Source organism: Larus michahellis, chromosome 3 (assembly GCF_964199755.1).
Source record: "Larus michahellis chromosome 3, bLarMic1.1, whole genome shotgun sequence".
Taxonomy (NCBI): Eukaryota; Metazoa; Chordata; class Aves; order Charadriiformes; family Laridae; genus Larus; species Larus michahellis.
This window is the reverse complement of record NC_133898.1, coordinates 36212241-36229433: the sequence shown is the minus strand read 5'-3', so window position 1 is coordinate 36229433 and position 17193 is coordinate 36212241. Positions and strand designations below refer to the sequence as shown.

At 36.9% G+C, this 17193-nt stretch overlaps 1 protein-coding gene across 1 annotated transcript in view; it reads left to right on the top strand.

The window, feature by feature from the left end:
- Nucleotides 1-17193, top strand: part of BABAM2 (BRISC and BRCA1 A complex member 2) — a 177260-nt gene that overhangs the window by 1746 nt on the left and 158321 nt on the right. Inside the window, exon 2 of the mRNA XM_074579678.1 lies at nt 1692-1851. Within this exon, the coding sequence (XP_074435779.1) occupies nt 1724-1851 (128 nt within the window). The 5' untranslated portion in view covers nt 1692-1723. The remainder of the gene's footprint in view (nt 1-1691; nt 1852-17193) is intronic.

The window sequence follows — 17193 nt, the reverse complement described above, 5'->3', positions numbered from 1 at the left end:
ACTTATTTTTATTAGCAGTTCCATCTAAGCCATTGGACTTTGCATTGAAATAGGTCAAGTATGGGCTTGTATTCTCTTCTCTCAGTTCCTCTGGGGAAAAATAAAGGTGAGCAGGCAGTAATTTTTGGTAGAAAAGTAACAAACAGGAGGTAGCATCTTAAATTGCTGTAGGTGTTTGCTAAGCAAGCTTAAGTTGTTGCTCATTGTCAATTACAGCAAATCATATGTGAAGAGAACATGTTATATGTTAGTATTCAGCTTCTTTGCTGCCATAAAATGTAAGAACCAGTGTATTAAAGATAATTACTGTTTTTAGGAAGTCTTATTTATTAGTCTCTTTGTTTACCTTAAAGTGCCTGGCCTTTGCTTTATTCAGATGTATTCTGAATAGCTCGGATAAATACTGTTTCGTGCTTCATACTAGTTCAGTGTGAATGACTTTCATGAGAACAAAATGTGTAATTTGAATGTTGCTATCAGTTTGTAGAATATCCGTTAGTTACCAACTAATGCTTGTAAACTGAGTGTTAAAAACAACAACAAATTGCAACTATTGCCATGAGTTGTTCACACTCTCTTTATAGAACACTTACTAATCCAGCAGACCACATGCAGCATTCTGTAAGGAAGTAAATACAGTATGTATTGGTGTTTTTCAATTAAAGGAATGTTTTAAAAAAATCTCTTCAAATGGTCAGAGTTTAAGTACAAGCTCTTCTGCTCTACTTGGTGGCACGTTTATGTTACCTGGAGTCATTTGTGGCTTTGTTTTCTAAAGCTGTCAAGTTCAGTTTATTTTCAGATTAAACTCTATGCCTAAGAATATCATCAAATATGTTAAGTTAGCATTTTCTCCCACTTCTTCTGTCATGATCTGTTGTTGTCCACATACTCTAGCCTTTTTGTGGTGCAACGAGTTAAAATGTGTGCATGCTCAGTTTCTGCATTTCAGTTGAAAAGCAGCAGGTTCTTAAAGTGTGCTAACTTAGTAGCCTAGCTGATTTAGCATAAGGTCACATATTTGCAAGCACTTCTGAAAAAGCTGTGCTTAAAATGTGTGTACCTCAGCTTCCTGATCTGCTTTGTGAATGAAGGTGCCTTTCAAAGAGTATGGTGATACCTCTGAAAGAAAAGAAGTGTTAGCCTTTAAAAGGCATTGTGAAATGCTGTAAATAGCTACCTGAGTACTGTAAAAGTAACACTGATTATGGTTACACTAGGGGTATTAGAAATTACAGATGAAAATATGGAGAGATAATCAAATCCTTGGTCCCATTGCAATCAGTAATGTAAGTCCCATTGATTTCAGTGGAAGCAGAACAAATGTGGCTTGTCAATTATAGACTCCTAATGGAAATGCTCAGAAGAAGGGCTAGGCTACGAAGTGTCAGAATGGCCCTCAGTTTTATTTCTCTTTCTCGTAGGGATAGGATCTTTCTAGGACATTAGTCTGTTTTTAAGTTGACAATGAATGAATGGGCTTCATTGAATGTTGCAGAGGTACAAGGAAAAAAAAATTACCTGTGCTTATTTTTTCTTTATAAACCTGCGTACACTTCATTTACTCTACATTTCTGATCCTTTGCGTGCTTAGCTTTTTTCTTTTGATGTTTGCGGTGTGCGTGTGAATTTACATGAAATAAGTAGGATATTTTTTGATTATATTTTCCCCCCTTACCATCCTCGTGCAGCTCAAGACAGAAGGAAAGAGGAACATACTAAAATGTCACCTGAAGTTGCCTTGAACAGAATTTCTCCAGCCCTCTCACCCTTCATTTCCAGTGTGGTCAGAAATGGAAAAGTAGGACTGGATGCTACTAATTGTTTACGGATTACAGACTTAAAATCTGGGTAAGTGAGTTCTTCATCCGAAAAGAATGTGCAACCCCTCACGGTTAGGATGTCTTTTCAGGACTGAATTTTACTAAATTCATGTGTGTTTAAGCATTTCCAATATATATGGAGCTGACATACTAGCTACATTTTATTTTTTTTTTGGTCTTACTACCATTTTGTAGTTTGGGAGACTTAATTTGTCATATTGTTGGCAATAATAATCTTGTTAAAACACTTTCATCGCTGCCACTTGATAGTGCTCATCTGCAGCAGTGAGATAAACACTTTTTCCTGTTGTTGATCACTTGCTTACGCAATCTTTTCTGTAAATTAAAAAATGGAAGATTTATATGACCTTACCTGTAGTCATAAATAAGAAAAAAATTAACTTTTCCTTCATCTCATCAGTACATTAAGTGGCTGTAGGGCCAAGTGTTTGGAATAGGCTAAGCTACTCTTTTTATTTTTAATTCCAGAAGGGTTCATGATAATAAATATGGTAATAAAGTTTGGGATCCACACGTACATAGGGACTCTGGTGTGTAACCTCTGTGAATAATAGATGTGGGAAGTGAAATGCTTGAAGTAGAATTCACTTTAGGCATTGTGCAGAGAGGGGAGACTCCCAAGGTGGCTGATAAAAGAATACTTGAGACATGTCAGAAATTGCTGTATTCTTTTGGAGTTGGGCATCTAACAGCATCCCCGATTCAGGTATTTATTTGATACTGGAGTTCATAGCCTGACGTTACTTCAGCTTAAGGTGTCTAAATCACTGCTTTTGTACAAACTACTCCTTTGTGGATCATTTTGAATGATAGCTTAACCCAAGTGATCTTGAGAACCACCACAAACCACTGTTTAAAATTTAGTTCTGCTGAAAACTTTGTTTAATATGTTTCTGTAGGCTGCTGCTTTATGGTTTCATGGAGAGTTTGGGAGGTACTTTTCTGGTAGTTACAATGCCTTTTCAGGAAGGAGGTGTGAATTCTAGAGTTAGTTTGAAAGGAACCATTCCTTCACTATAAGGTGCTGTGACAGAGTACAGATTTACTTGGAGGTCTAAGGAGCTATAACTTTGTTATTAGTATTGTCTGGCTTGGCATTTAGGCTTGCAAATTATGTGAGACAGGCTGAGCAGTTATGCATCTGCTGCTGTTATTTCATGCTAGACCTTGCTTTCTCCTGAACTAGTCTTCTAGGAAGCCTGGGATGGGAGCTATCTTACATTTCTCCTGTTGAATCTGAGAGAAAGGAATACAAGAAAAGGTAGAAAACACGATTACAGTCTGGTTGTGAAGGTATCAGTTTGTCGGGAGGTAGATAAAGGTTTTGCTTTCTGCCCACTGAATGCTTATGCTGCCTGCCTTTAAAATAATAGATATTTTCTATAAAATAATAAGTGTTTTCTAGGTGACTCTTTTCAGAGGTATTTTTAATAAGTGTCTAAAGTTTTTGGACAGCGATCTTACCAAGAAGATCTTGAATTTACTTTGATAAATCCTGAATGTTGTCCAAGAGTTCATTCTTTAAAAAACTAAAAACTGCCCCCAATTGCACCTGTCACCCAAACCCAGTGACTCAAATTGTGTAGTAACTGTGTTGAACAGGGAGCCTACAAGGCAAGTACAGCACCTGACAGAGGTTGTGCCGTATCTTGTTGAAAGCACAGGCTCAGCTATATGCAAGTGCTAGCAGTTTTGGTTTCGTTTGTTTGTGTGTTTTTTTTTTTTTTTTCCTCCTCTTGTTCTGGAACATAGAAATGAACCTCCTTCTTTATGTTGAGGCTTTTTATGCTTGAGGTTATTAGGAGCTGGTGTTGGGATAATCAAGATTCTGCATTTAGTTGAGAATTATTTTTAAGGGTTTTTTTTGTACAAATAAGTTTCTTAAAAGTGTTATTTTAAACAGTATTTATTAGCAATTGGTTGAAATGTCTGAAATACAAATTTCATGCATATCAGTTTTTAGGAAAGATTTTTGTTGCTTGTTTCAAATTATTGTTAGCTTATTTATAACAGAAAATTTTGCATTTACGTGTTAGTGAGGCAATACACAGTTCCTTGTGATTTAGTGCTTTCTGATGTCACTGAACAGGTAAACAGTGTAAAACTACTGAAGATGGATGCATCACAGAATTATAGAGAAGTCCCTTCCGTAGCTCATGGTCTAGTTCAGGGGTCTTTAACCTTTGACATAGGAGCCTTTGGGACTCCACAGACTGTTTTTGAGAGGCCCATGTCAGCTGATTAATTACAGAATTCCCAACCCACCGTATTGTCAATAGACTTAAATTGGTTGCTGTATGCTGCCTCGAAATGAAAACTCTGTAGGGCTCCAAGAGTCCAAAAATGGATTGAAAACTACTGTTCTACTCTACTCCCTTATCCTCACATCATGGGATCATTCAAAACCTTGTATACTTTCACTTTTGTTAATATTTTTAAAGAGAGAAATGACAATGCGGAGGAAAGAGCAGGCAGAGGCAAATGTAGGTGATAACTGTATGAAGTAATGGAATTATAAGGATATAGAGGTTGAACAGGAGGAAAATGAGGAGAACAGTTGTTAGAGAAATGGGGATGAGATTCAGGACATTAATTGCAAAACTCCCTTCAGTTTCAAGGGGCTGAATCAGGCTTTAAACTTAAAAAGTGGAACAGGAATGTGAGGAAGAGGTACTAGATAAAATGTTTGAAGTTTAATAAAAAGCAGTTCTTGATCTCAAATGAATATTACCATTTAAGTAGTATCAGTTCAGAAACTTTGCTTTTGAATAGTGATTGAACATTTTTTGACACATGAAAGGGGCCGTAAACCCATCACTTCCATAGCCTAGCTAGAGTTTATTACAGAACATGCAAATGTTTTATGTTTTAACTGGTGTGTTTTGTGGAAGATTTTTAAGAACCAAATAAATACAATTTTACTATAACCTCTAAGATGTTAAAATACTTAAGGTAACCATCTCAATAGCTATTAACTTTGGAAATGGAAACATCTGGAAGCTTCTGGGTCAAGGGGAGGAGCTGCATGGCTGTTCCTCTATCATGTACCACACTGTTACTCTGATAGAAAATCAGGGGTTACTGGGGTTACTCCAGTTCTCTGACTAACCAGTGCTTTACAGTGTATAACAAAACAAAATGTACAAACTGAAGATCCATCCATCCTCGTTTCTTAGGTTTTAGAAACTGGAGCTGTAGTTAACAGGGAATAATGGTAATATACTAAATGCAGTAATATCTCCAAGGCCTTGCCCATTCAGAGCCTTGATTTTGACATTCTCACTGAAAAGTGGAAGGAATTTCCCTTTTTATTTCACCAATGCAAGATCAAGTTCCAGGTTTATCGTGTCACTTGATTTTGGTTTGTGAATGGCAAACATTTACAATGTTTAATTATTTGAAAAGTCAGTCCAGATGGTTTTAGTAAGGAATTTATTTTGCACTTACTCTATTTTATTGCTAAGATTGACTACTTAGTTTTGTTGAGTTTTATAAACTGTATTAAAGAGGTGATGTTAGATTAAAAGTATGAAGGATGATGATATGTTAATTTGCTTTGCTTGCAAGTGTGGGAGGGAAATATGTCATAGTAAGGAAATCCTATTGTTTTGCAGTCTTTGAGTATGTAAATGTTTTATAATAATATGTTACAGTTCCATAATGTCTGTGTGTTTTTACAAACTTATTAGACAGTACCAGCCTCATCATACACTTACATACATTTACATCTATGAGTAGGACCTTCAGGGTCAAGTCCTATTTACAGGAATTATATGGCCAATGCTGATGAAGAGCGAGTAAAGAAATGTGAGTACCCCTGAACTGAGCTCAGCAATATGGCAGGACAGGAAAGAGGGAAACTCTTCAATAGAAATAGTAATAGGTAGTCGAGTCTGCAGAGCTATTATCCTGTTTCTTGCAAAAAGGGCTCCACAGTGAACAAAACCAGAACCTGAGTGTTAGGTCACATCTGAAATATAGCACCTTTCGCACCATTGATTCTGGTGATAAGAAAACCCTGGCAGGCATCTCTGTTGCATTAATAAAAGACATTCTTTGAGATGACAGAGTGGATCAAAGCATCTTAACTCTTGCATAGGATATTACCTTGTTCTAGGCCCAAAGAAAATACTACTGCCAATTGAGTCAATGACATATATTGTATCATTCAGGTAATCTCCAGTGATGTCTCTTTGAAATAATGACCCATCTTAATTAGATATTAAAATTTACTCATAACCAACTGAATTGTGGCTAAGGCGTTTTTCTTAGCATTTATACATATAATCATGGGAAAGATGCTGAATAGGGAAAAGTGATTATTAGGTAGATTTAGAAGTAGAGGACGTTTTCCTATGTGAAGGCTGTTTAATTACTATATAATGTGGAATCCAATTATTTAAGAGGCTGCTGCTTTTCCTATGATGTGTTACAATAGTGAAAAATGTATCTGTGGTGGTCATTGCCTTTGAGAACTTTTTTTTTTCCATACAGCTATTCGTCAGGGCTCATGCTTGAGCCTCAAATTATGCTGCAAGGTTATTCTTACTCAACAAACTTTATTTTGTTTTTTTTTAAATTACTTTGATGTGTCTCACCAGGCAGAATTTCAAAATGAATACAGTGATTTAAAGCTGCATGTATAATTATTCTATTTTTTTGTAGATATCCACTCATAACAAAATTTTAAATTTCATACTTGTTTGCTTATGCTTATTCCATATTTATGAGGAGATTAATTGTGGAATTCTTATGTAACTGGTTTGTAGTAAACCATGTTGGTATTTTGTTCTTTGCACCTCTCTGATTCACTGTTGATTTCTGCCTCTTTGCTTCATACTGAGCTATGTTTACAATTAGTTATATTCCTGAAAGAAACCTATATGAAGAGGTCAAAAGAATGTAGTACTGTCTGGAGCAGATTTCAACATACAAATTTACTATCAAGCTGTAATAAGGTATTTATAACTTTATTGCCCTGCTTCCTAGTGAGCAGTGGTGATTTACTTTTCTGTATTATCAAGCAGACTGCAATATGCTTTGGTATTTCCCTTTCTTTTGGGTATTTCCCTTTTTAAAGTAAATACGCATTTTATGTGAGTATTTAATGAAATGTTGTTTTTTTAACGGTGAAATACTACTACAATACTGTAGCAGTTGTTTAAAGCTTTTTTTTGATCTTTTGCTTTTGATTAATTTAAATTGAAAGATTCTTCGGTTACTAGAGGAAAGTTCACATTCCGTCATTCCCATTGATATTTATAGGTAGGTTTTTTTAACATGCATTTTGTTTATGCATGAAGTTTAACAAATTTGACTCTTCTGAACACAATTACTATGAAAAGCTGTTTTAAAAAATAATCATATTCTGATAAAATGTATACTTGAAAAGATGTGGCAGTTTCTAGAAGAGATATGGTCTTATGAGTCCTTTACTGCCATATTGGATAAGTCATAAACTATTGTGTTTTGCACAGCGTAGGTTGTTTCATTCCAGGTTCTGATAACAAATATATTTCTTCACTACAAAGAATCTTATTATACTAGAAGCTTGTTGTCACTCTCAAGCAAAATTTAATAGGCTGAAGCTCTGATGGGACAATGTGAGAGAGCTGTCGTTGTGGAGCAGCACTTGGAACCTCGATTTTTCTGTGCTGGTCCAAAAAGAGTGTCTGTCTCCTGCATTTGCTTCTGAATGTTGAAAAAACAAAGGCTGATAAAGATCTAAGTGTATTGCATACATTTGGTAACGATTTTGTAAATATTCTCCACAAAGTTTGGCATTTTTTACACCAGTTTTAAACAAGGTGCTTGAAGTTGTTCAGGAAAAAAGTGTGCATTTGTCAGTTTCAAGTCCTATGAGTAGAGAAAGGATTTTAAAAAGTAAAGGTAGTATTAGATAATTGCAATAACTTGGGCTCTAGTTTGAAAGACTATATACGTTTTCTGAAGATTTGTTCAATTTAAATACTGCACAGTATGTCTTTGGTATTTTTAGACTGGGACAGTGAGTGATTTCCTCTTGTCTGACATTGGAAAAAAAACCTGAATGTAGTGTCTTTCAGTTTTATGCTTTAATAAAAATGAGAAGAAGCTATTTGATGCCCGTGCTATTTCTTTTCTAATTTGTTTAGAGAGGTTCACATGGTGTAGTACTAATTTATGTGCCAAATACAGTTGGAAAGATGTACCTTAGCAAGGTATTTAAATGTATGTTTTGGATGTCTGTACCCTGGTAACTCATTGAACACTTCTTGAAAGCCAGAGCTTAGGTTAATACATTGTAGATCTCTGTCCAGGACATTCTGCTATTGTAACAGATGTCTGTCTTATTTTTTTTGCATTGTGCATCACTGCAGGAGAAAAAATTCCTAAGACCTCCTTCTTTGTTGTAAAGTTAGCTAAAAATCTAATAATTGGGTTACCTGGTCCATTTTCTTCCCCTTTTCCAAACCCTTGCATCACACAGATATAGCATTTGTTTAATGTAAGCTGGACGGATCTCTAGCATACTGTGGATTTTGGATGCATACTACATTTCACCAGAAGGTGAGAACAATTGGCTTTTAAATTTTTATTCTGCTGGTGAGTAGAGAAGAATATATTCCTGGATAGCTGGTCAGTAAATTCTTCCAGCATTACGTATGCAATTACACTTCACATATGCCTGACTCTTTTGTATGCGTATACACATATATGGCATACCATTAAGTAGCTAATGTACACTTATAACAAAGCTGAAGCAAAAGATTATGATTTTTGGTTTTAGCCTGTTTTTTTGCACTCATGGTCTGATGAGTTTAGGGGCTTTAAAACCATAGGAGATGATCAGAGGCTCATCTTGACAGACCATTACGCAACACTGTTGAAGACCGGATTCTGCCACCTTTATATTACAGCCAACAGGAATCAATGGGAATACTTCTGTGCGTCAGTGATAATAAAGGAAGCAAGCCCTTAATTTTTGAATACAGAACCTGTACACTACTTTGTAACTACACAGTCATTCTCTAACTGTAGGAAACCAAAAAGTATACAGGCCTCTTCTTATAATGTATTGGTCACTATGTAAGCCTGCATACAAATTTTCAAAGGGAAGTTTCATTACCATAAGAGTCTCTTTTGTTGGCGCTTAGGTTAACGTGTCTCTATTGCTGCCTTTTTAAATGCACACTTAAAAATACTTTGTGAGCTTTTGAACCATCAGTCATGGTGCTCACTCTTCATAATTTTTCTGACTGTTTGAGTAACTCTGTCCAGCACTAAATTTGAAGTATAAGTTTAATATCTCAAATTCAACTGGAGACAGAATAACCACATCAATGCTATGCCTGAGCTGTTTTAATCTGTTTCTTGAGATACTTAGCTTAGGCGTTTACTTGGTGCTGCACTGCACAGTCTAGTCATACCTTAAGCAACTATTATCTAATTGAAAGTGAGCATGTGAAAAGAATACTTATAGCTCTGTGTCTAAGTGAACAGAGTTCTGTTTGCTCTTGAAGTTTATATTTTAATTGAAGATATTGAATTTGGTCCTTGAGGTAACGGTAAATCTCCTAAGTAATACATAGAAAACTAAAAGTTGATAAAAGGGAACATATTTATTTTCTTTTTCCTGAGAGAAGGGAATTAATATGTCTGAGGCAAACCACTCTGCACTGTAGGCCGCAAGTTCTTTTCTTTGGAATTTGTGGTATATGGCTGACAGAATAAAAGTAGACCACTAGGACTGAGTATTTTTATAATTGTAAGATAAAAGAATCCAAATGAAATTCAGTTAATTAAAGGAAATTGCAGGATTCCATTATGGAGAAAAGGTAAAAAAAGCCAAATATAAAAATTTATAAAATTATATTTTCCTAAAAACCCCCACAGATTCCTGTGCATCACTGAAATAATGTTTTCAAACCAAAAATGTGACAGAGTACTTGTTGCTTTGTTTTGGATGGTCAGTTCTTCGTTCAACAGAAAAACTTGTTTGGATTATTCTTGTTTATAGTTAGGGTTGCCAGTGACCTTTCAAAATGTCTCCCACTTGATGTTTTTCTTTTTTGCTTTTCTACCTCTTTTTCCTCTAGAATATTGATTTCAGTCTCTTGAGTAGAAGTTGGTTTACAATTTGTTGTGCACGTCAGCCATGGATATTTTTTTTTGTTGGGGAGGAATAGTACAATTTTCATGTTCTTTGTTAATAATTCTTCTGTAATGAGAATTTTTTTAACCAATAGATAGTTGACTATCTATCTGTCCTTTTTTCAGGCTGCCATGAATCTTAGTCATAAGCATTAACTTAAACCCTATAAAAGTGATACGATTTCAGGTCAACTGCAAACTGTTTACAGGCAACGAAGGCACTTAAAAGGAATCATTTCCTTGGAGATTTCAAGTGCTATAATATCTTGCATGTGACTTCTGATGTTTTAACCTGTTGCACATAGGCAAAATTCAGTTTTATTTGGTAGATAAAGGAGGGAGGAGAACTTGAGGGCGTAGGTGAGATGCTGGAAGTGTCATAAAGACAGGTCAAGGCATTTTTGGTGGGTGGGACACTCAGATTTATAGGAACTTTGTTGCTCTCTTCACTGGGATCAAAAGGTGACTTTGCTTATAAGTAGTCTCCTCCTTGCAGGAAGTTTTACTTGTTCTTCTGTGCCTGTGAAGCTGCTAGGGGATGAGCTGGGTCTAGCTCCTACTGTGATGCTAGAAGAAAGCAGTGAACTGGATAGTGAGGGCAAGAGCAAGTATTTGCAGGGGAAAAGAGGATTTTTTGACTGTCACCAAGAAGAGGGTACATGGAACTGCTTTCTTTAGGTATAGTTAGATGTGACCATAGGGAGAAAGATGGCTAATTTTATGCTATGAACTGTGGGAATTAATGTGAGAACTAGATGTTAGAGAAAGACAAAGAGAGGTGAGAGGTTCTTGAGCCTGGAGAAAATGTAACATGCACCTGTGTGGGGCTTGCTTTCCGCAGGTGCGGTTCCACAGGGTGATTTATTGTAATTTTGTATGTGATTAGGGTTTTCCTGCCTTTTTAGTCCATTGCATATCTTTACTGTTGTAATTAATCTAAAATAATGGTAGAAATAGAAGAACTGATATTTTTATTCATAGAATCATTTAGGTTGGAAAGGACCTTTAATAAGATCAAATCCAGCTACTGCCAAGTCCACCACTAAGCCGTGTCCCTCAGCATCGTATCTACATGTCTTCTAAATACCTCCAGGGATGGTGACTCAACCACTTCCCTGGGCAGCCTGTTCCAATGCTAGATAACCATTTCAGTGAAGAAATTTTTCCTAATATCCAATCTAAACCTCCTCTGGTGCAACTTGAGGCTATTTCCTCTTGTCCTATCACCTGTTACTTGGGAGAAGGGACTGACCCCCACCTCTCTATGTCCTCCTTTCAGGTAGTTGTAGAGAGCAATAATGCCTCCCCTCAGCCTCCTTTTCTCCAGGCTAAACAACCTCAGCTGCCCCTCATGAGATCTGTGCTCTAGACTCTTCACCAGCTTCGTTGCCCTTCTCTGGACACGCTTCAGCACCTCAGTGTCTTTTTTGTGGTGAGGGGGCCAAAATTGGACATACCACTTGAGGTGTGGCCTCACCAGTGCCAAGTACAGGGGGATGATCACTTATCTAATCCTGCTGGCCACACTATTTCTGATACAAGCCAGGATGCTACTGGCTGCCTTGGCTACCTGGGCACACTGCTGGCTCATATTCAGCTGGCTGTCGACCAACACCCCTGGGCCCTTTTCCATGGGGCAGCTTTCTAGCCACTCTTCCCCAAGCTTGTAATGCTGCATGGGGTTGTAGTGACCCAAGTGCAGGACCTGGCACTTGGCCTTGTTGAACCTCATACCATTGGCCTCAGACCATTGATCCAGCCTGTCCACATCCCTCTGTAGAGTCTTCCTACCCTTAAGCAGATCAACACCCCCACCCCACTTGGTGTCATCTATAAACCTGCTGAGGGTGCGCTCCACCCCTTCATCCAGGTCATTGGTAAAGATATTAGAGAGAACTGGCCTCAATACTGAACTCTGGGGAACACCACTTGTGACCAGCCACAAACTGGATTTAACTCCATTCACCACCCCGGCCCTCCAGCCAGTTTTCTTACCCAGCAAAGCATATGTCCATCCAAGCCATGAGCCACCAGTTTCTCCAGGAGAATGCTGTGGGAAATGGTGTCATCTTTTCATAGGCTTTCTGCTGTGTCTCCAGTTCAGTAATATTTTATATTAATATACACAATTTGAAGTTACTCTTTTGAATGTATGTGCAACTGAAAGCTACGGAGTATATTCAAAATGTGGTGATCCTTGCTTGTTCTAACTTTCATATCCGAAGAACAGAATTCGTGATTGTTGTGTTAACATAAATTTCTTCTGAGAGTTTGTAAGATTAGGAAATCAAATAATTAGAGATCATAAAGCTCTAAAAATATGCAATTAGAAGAAAACTTTAAAAGAAAATAGGAAAAGAAAAGACATAGGGTCACTGGACTACTCCTAATATTCCTTAGGTAGTTCGTTAAAGGGGGGAAATATATAAACATGAACTATGCCTTTAGTCCTTATGGGTTTTTTCCTGATACCAATTCATTGCATTTTCCAATAAACTGAATAGTTACATGGTGTGAAATAAATTACTTAGAAAATAAGTTGGGAGTCTTTATGGCTACTAGAGGCAGTATTGGGAGCAATGCTAAATGACTTATTAAAACTTATATTTATAATAGTGTAGCTTTTTGTCACTTTCTGTATGAATATGCTCTTTCTGTGAACACTGGAAGGATCTGAAACTCCAGGTGGTAGACTGTAATTTCGTACTTGGCGAAGAATAGTTCTCTTTTAGAGTAATCTAAAAGCAAAAATGTTCCTTCTCTGATTTTTTTTTCTTTCTTCAGAAATTGAATTCTCATTAGTGAACAGTAGAAGTAGAACATAAGAGATTATTATGTTCTAACCCATTACAAAATAATTCATAATCAAGTGTCAGTTGTGAAAATATGAACAGGACTTTGAATCTATCAGGAGGGAAAGGAGATGAAGTAAATCCAAAGGATGCATCTGCCACTCCCTTATACTTTTCTCTAAAACTTTGCTTGTGAGTTCCAAGGATTTGGGGTACAGCTGGTCTTACAGTATAATGAAGTAGTAGTGCCTTCTCCTTGCCTAAACATGTGACAGAAAGGTAGTTTATGATATTGGGAACTGACTAATTTATTTACCAAAAACATAGGCTACTGCAGTGTGCATTGTGAGTGTTATTGCAATTTTATTTCTGTTCATTTTTCAATCACTTCTTCATTAAAGTTTCCATTTTCTGTTTCTGTTTAATTCCTTTGGGGAGTGTTTGCACTGTGTGTAGTTTTTAAAGGAAGTTACAGGCAATTACCTGTATGTATAAAAGATCTTGCTTACAAAGGTAATCAGTTTGATTATAAAAAATGTTTCTAAAGCATGCTTTGTTGAAAACTTTCCTTTGCCAGTTGTTAATTATTTTTCTTAATTCGTATCATAATTAGCTCCTTGACACCCAGTAATAATGAGCTCCCACCCTAAACTGTAGGAATTTTATGAATGGAAACTTTTGAGATAGTCTGTTCTTCAGAGCTGTTTTTTCGAGTATGCTTGCAAGTATATTAGATGCGGTGCTGGTTATCAGCTCTCTTCATATTCCTTTTTGTGGTGGCCCTTTCCAACCCATCCTGCTATTGTGACTGGAAAAGAGCAGTTCTAAAATCAGCCTTCCTAGGCTAAATGAACAGGGAGTTTGTGATGCTAAAAAATAAACACAATCGCGTGGGGTTTGTATGTGCTTTCATTTAATGTAGAAATTCTCCAAGATGATTTCAAAATATATGTATGTGTGTTTCCTCTGTTTCTCTCATAGAGGGAAACATTCCCTCGTTCCCTCTGAACGTCTGCCTCCAACAGAGGCAGCTGTACTTTGGGAGATTGCGGGAACCTGCTGTAAGAAGGAGATTTGCAGTTCTAGAAGCAGGCCCAGAGCTTTCCCCACATGCAGCATCTTCTTTCAACATCTTCTTTTGGCGAACTCTCACTCATATTAAGTAAATCTACGTTTTCTGTTAACACACAGCTGTTATATTTGTTTTACTAATGACAGTAGTGATTAGATGCTTTTGTATAGTGTATCTAGTGAAGGCATTTTGCTGGAAGCTGAATTAATTTTAAATAGTTACTTGAACTTTATTGTTTAAAAAATGCAAATCTGCCTATGTGCGCAGAAGGGAAGCGAGGGGTTGTTTTCCTAGGGTATGCGTTCTGTCTAGCATCCCAGTCCTTTCTAAAAGTTCCAATTAGTATGTTGATCTTCATACAAGAAAACATAAATATGTACATAAAGGAAAATCAGCACTTAGAGTAGATGAAGGTTTTATTGGGAATATATTCCCAACATATCTGGAAGACTTACCTGGAGACGCCGTGGAATTTCCTGATTGATAGCTATGGATTGAAATGCTGTTGCAATTATGGAATATCGTCCATACTAACAGGATTCACAAGATCGTCATCTGTATTGCCGTACCAAAAGTAGTCTTTGTGTGTATAGCCAGCTAGGGTACAAATGAATTTTATGAAAACAGTGGGGTTATCTGTTGGAAAGTTCTTTGGAATAATTATGAATTGGCTTTCAGATTTTAATATTTTAATTAAAATATGTATGTAAGTAGCAATCACTCTAAATTATAACTGGATTTTTATTTCCCAAAAGCAGTGGTGTGTGTCATTATCTTCTAAGTTCAAGTCCTTCTCTCATATGTGTAATATGTATGCCTGTTCAAAGAAGGGGAACAGAAGATGAAAACTGGTTGACTAAACTCTCTCATTTCAAATTTTGCCTGATTGACAGAATTTTGGTTGGATCTGTTGGTTTTCAGCAGCAGCTGCGCAGTACTCTTGTGTATTTGCAGGCCTCTGGGCCTGCAAAAGCTTTGTGCTTTTGTTGCAGGGACCTGCAGTATGATACAGGTTTTCACCGTCAGTTTCAGCTCTCTATAATGTGATTTTCACCATTTTTCTGTTTGCTGATCCTTGCAAAAAAACCTGTCACCTGCTGGCCTGCCTTCCACTCTCCTCCCACCTCCATACACTTTGATTATTCTTAATGCCTCTGTAGATGACTTATCCATCTGTTGTGAATTCTGCAATTAATTCTTAATTAAATGGGATGAAATATTGTGTCTTCAAGGAACACTGGAGCATATTTCCATCTACAAGGATGGGAGGAAAGAAGAATCTAAAAGCATCGACAAAGGCTGTTCTGCTTCAGTTTAACATTAACATGTTTTTCGTAGCAAATGCCACAGTAAGAGTTTTGGGAGGAGTTTTGAGTTTGCTGCTTCCTGCTAGTAGCAAGGAATTTACCTGTCCTTGCTCCTGAATTATATTTGACTCTCGCTGACAAAACCTTCATTGTCTTAACCCTTGACTGCATTGTGTCTTGTCATTGCTAAAATAAACTAATTTTCTTCTTTAGCCTCTGGAATTTGACCTCCTTTTTCGCTAACAGTGTCTTTATATGACATATATAGAAGTGATTAGAAACATATACTAGGTATTTTAGAGCTGGGAAGGGTTGGGAATACAGCCAGTGGTCATAACTTCCTTTGTGGTGTTGCTCTTTTTATTTTTGTGTGTGTTGGTTTTTAGCAGTGCTTGCCATCAGCATATCTCTAATGCTGAGTGAAGCTTTCTGGGCTTTTACATTCAGCAGCCCAGCGAACAAAAAAAAAGTTGTCAGTTATCCAAAAAGTACTGATGCTGAAGAACAGCAAGTGTAGTAGCCTAAACTTCATGAGATTAAAGAAGCTTTTGCGTCTCTGCTTATTCAGGTTAGGCAGTCTCAATTGTTTCAAGTTCTTGAAATTATAGTTGCTAAAATTATTGGTCTACGTTTTCTTTGCTGTTGTACAGTAAAATTCACTGGTGATTTGTCTTCAGATAATAAAGGTGGTAAAGCTTCTGTATGGCCTAAGAAGGAAGAATGACTAGACGCATTGCATAATTTCTTTAATCAAGAAATTTGATAGTCATCAAATAAATCTGACATGAATATTGGGGCATACAACTTTACCACAAATGAAAAAAAGAAGAGATAAAAAGAGACTGTATATTTTTCAGTACAGCTATTGTACTTCTGTACTTCTGTTGGCATTTCTGGATGTTTGCTGTGCATTTATATGGTTCTAAGGAGTAGATTTTTAGGAGTGGTATAAAAAATGAGCCTCAGACTGGAATTTGGGAGTTTAAAGAGCTGGGTTTGAGGGGGGTGTTGGTGGTTTTGGGGTTTTTTTTTAAGTTCTTTGGATAGAATAACCACTCATCCAGACTTTAAGGATTAAGTTGGTAAACACTTGGGCTCTTGTTTCATTGTGACCCCTTCAGCTGGCACAGAACTTATTTTTGGATAAGATCTTACCAGAGCCCAAATAATTGAAAACTGCTTGTCTTGGGAATACTTTCAAGTGATGGTTGTAGAAGACTAGTTGATAGCAAGGCTGTGTTGAAACCTCCTTATCATCATGGCTTCAATCCTGGAAAATATCAAAGTGGCTCAGAAGGAAGGGGAAAGGGTTTTTTAGCTTAAAACAGAAGAAGAGTCAATGCAAGAGAATAGTCAGTTACAAATGCATTGCTGTAAGAGAAAACCTTGATGTCAAGCTCAACTAGAACTGCCCTTTTAGAGGCTTTTAGAATACTTGGGAAGAAGGATTAATTTTGCAGAAAAATACCTGCTACTATAACTATCATTATAGGCTGATGCCTTATTCCAAGCAGCAAGACTGAGTGACTTCCATGATTTTTTTTTCTTTTCTCTTTTTTTTCTCTTGGTTATTTTTTCCTATTTCCTTTTGTGGCTGGTAAAGAATTCTGAACGCTTCTAAGTAAGCATCTGGTGCTGACGGTGACTTTTTCTTTGAGTAAGAACTGGTTTAGTTCACGTGTGTTTTATTTACTGGGAAGGAAACCTTTTCCCAACAGGTCACAGACAATCCCAACTGTAAGATGCATCAAACACTCAACAAAAGAATGTTCTATTTGTCTTCTACTTGGATTATGTATTTCATAAGGATGTAGTGTATCTCAACTGAAGTTTAGCCTGCTGTATTTGCTCAAGGAACTTAGCTAAAATGTGCTGAGAAAGAGAAGAGTTTGTATTCAGCAATGGTTTCTCGCATACTCAATTCCATCTACCAGATTCCAACTTTAGGTCTCAGCACAGCTCTCTTGATTATGGCAGCATGACTTCAAGTGATACGTTCAAGGGTATTCCTTTGTCCCGGAAACTTGTCAAGTTGATGATTCTTT